Source organism: Camellia sinensis, chromosome 13 (genome assembly GCF_055761805.1).
Source record: "Camellia sinensis isolate YWXY chromosome 13, ASM5576180v1, whole genome shotgun sequence".
In the NCBI taxonomy this organism is placed as follows: domain Eukaryota; kingdom Viridiplantae; phylum Streptophyta; class Magnoliopsida; order Ericales; family Theaceae; genus Camellia; species Camellia sinensis.
This window is the reverse complement of record NC_138973.1, coordinates 89759163-89761334: the sequence shown is the minus strand read 5'-3', so window position 1 is coordinate 89761334 and position 2172 is coordinate 89759163. Positions and strand designations below refer to the sequence as shown.

At 40.9% G+C, this 2172-nt stretch overlaps 1 protein-coding gene across 1 annotated transcript; it reads right to left on the bottom strand.

The window, feature by feature from the left end:
- Positions 1–490: 490 nt before the first annotated feature.
- Positions 491–1547, bottom strand: LOC114285084 (uncharacterized). The gene has a single exon (XM_028228079.2). It carries the CDS (start codon positions 1356–1358, stop codon positions 816–818), a length of 543 nt encoding a protein of 180 aa, XP_028083880.2. The 5' UTR covers positions 1359–1547; the 3' UTR covers positions 491–815.
- Between the last annotated feature and the right edge of the window lie 625 nt (positions 1548–2172).

The window sequence follows — 2172 nt, the reverse complement described above, 5'->3', positions numbered from 1 at the left end:
GAAAACAGGCGCAGCATTTCACCAAATCACTGTTCCTGACCGTTGGGGGAGACCAACCAGTCGACCAGCCGGTTGACTGGCCGGTTGACCAACCGGTCGACCACTAAAGGGTTCAAACAGTTCAAAAAAAAAAGTTCAAACAATTAAAAAAAAAAAATTTGCCTTACCGGTCAACCAGCCGGTCGACCGGCCGATCGTCCTGGAAAAAGATTCAGACAGTTCACTGAAAAGGTTCAAATAATTTTTAAAAAAAAAAATTTTTGCCTTCATCGGTCGACTAACCGGTTGTCCCGGCGCAAATTTGATGAACTATTGGAACCCTCCGTATCAGAATAAGAAAAAAATCATTTTTTTACTCAAATTTAATAAAAATTTTGATAAACCATTGAAAATGCTCTAACCTCGAGACTTAACCGTCCGACCTTAATCACAATCCCACCCACTCCTGGGTCAGTCGAATTGAACTTCAACATATTCATGAACAATTCTGTTGATTTACACTCCCATGATTGATTTTAAAAAATAAAAAAACAAAATAAAAGAGAGAGAAAGAGAGGTAATACCCACAGGACAGCTGCAGCCTGCACCTGCATAAACAAAAATTCAATAAAAGACAAACGTCTTCCTTCTCTTTTCTTTCTCTTTTAACCTTTTCACTGTTAAGTACACTTTTCTGTTTCTATATTCATATTTGTGCACAACCCTCTCTCTCTCTCTCTCTCTCTCTCTTCTACATTCACATTTCCTTAACCTCCCCACCATTAAAACCCTATCAAAACCCTATTTACAATTTCCCCCCCTTTTTTTTTTCTTTTTCACTCCAAAAAGTCTTCACCCAGAAACCTCGCCAACATTTCCTCATCCAAATCGCAACAATCAAAGCCGTCCATTCCTTTGACCCCCAAAAAACCCTGACTACACTCCCCCTCCGCCGCCGCGGCATTCAAACCCCAGGCCGCCCGGAGAAAGCCAATGTTGATACCTCCTGTGTCGATGCTGGCCATGACGGAGGAGTCGGAGTCGGAGAAGGAAGATCCGCAGGACTCCTCGTTGCCGTTGATAGTGATGTACGACGACGATGACTGGAAGATGAGCGCCGACGAGTAGGGATCGTCGATGAACTTGACTTTGACCGGAGAAGTGACCTCAGTTTCCAGAAGCTTCGCGAGCTCGCTCACTGACTCCTCGTCAATGCACAACGACGACGATATCATTTCATCGTCGTTGTCTGTGTTGGTCTTGAAGCTGTCGTCTGAGATCGCCGGAGTTCGAGCTCGTTTTCCGGCAACAACAACAACAACCTCTCTTCCTGAGTCGTCTTCTTCCTCTACCGGCCTCTTCCTATTCTCTTCCTCCATCTCTACCACAGAAACCACTATAATCAGCTTCTCTACAGATCTCTATACATGGCCTATATATACATATATAGAGAGAGGGTGACGTACAGAGAGAGTACTGCGACGTACAGATATTAGAGAGAGAGAGAGAGAGAGAGAGAGAGAGAGAGGTTGTTTTAGAGAGTTCAAGTACTGGGTGGAGAGAGGATGCGGTGTGTGTGTATATATGGTGTGTGTGGACTTGAGGGGGAAGGGGGAGAGAGAGAGAGAGTGGGGGGAGTGACAGGATGGCATGGAGGGGTGACACGTGGGAGGAGAGTAGTGGAGGAGTGACGTGGCAGTGGAGATTGGGGAGAGTGGCGGGAGAGAGATGGATTGGGGAAGAAGTTTTGTTGTCGGTTAGTCATTTCTGGGAAATTCAAATAAATAATATAAAAATAAAAAAAGCATCAATCTTTGCAGCTCCTTTTTTTTTTTTAAAAAAAAAAAAAAATTATTTTCGTAAAAAATAGAGTTATAAATATATTATTTAAGATTTGCTTAAAGTATACATTGTTTTTTTATAGTTTAAAAAATTACAAATGAAAATATTATAGATCCTAAATATTTTACCAAACTTCTCATATGGGTATGGGACCCACACACATGTGATTTGTGTAGGTCCCATAACCATGTGAGAGGTTTGATAAAATATGTAGTAATTCATTCGAGATCCCTAGCATAACTCAATTACAAATACTGCTGGTTAAAAAAAATTATTTAACAGAATTCACTAAAAAAAAAATTCATAATTGTTCTTCTATACAATAATAAAATTACCTAAATTATTAATTGA

Bases quoted from the DNA above. Each gene is read 5' to 3' on its own strand.
- LOC114285084 (XM_028228079.2), bottom strand. From the start codon at position 1,358: ATGGAGGAAGAGAATAGGAAGAGGCCGGTAGAGGAAGAAGACGACTCA.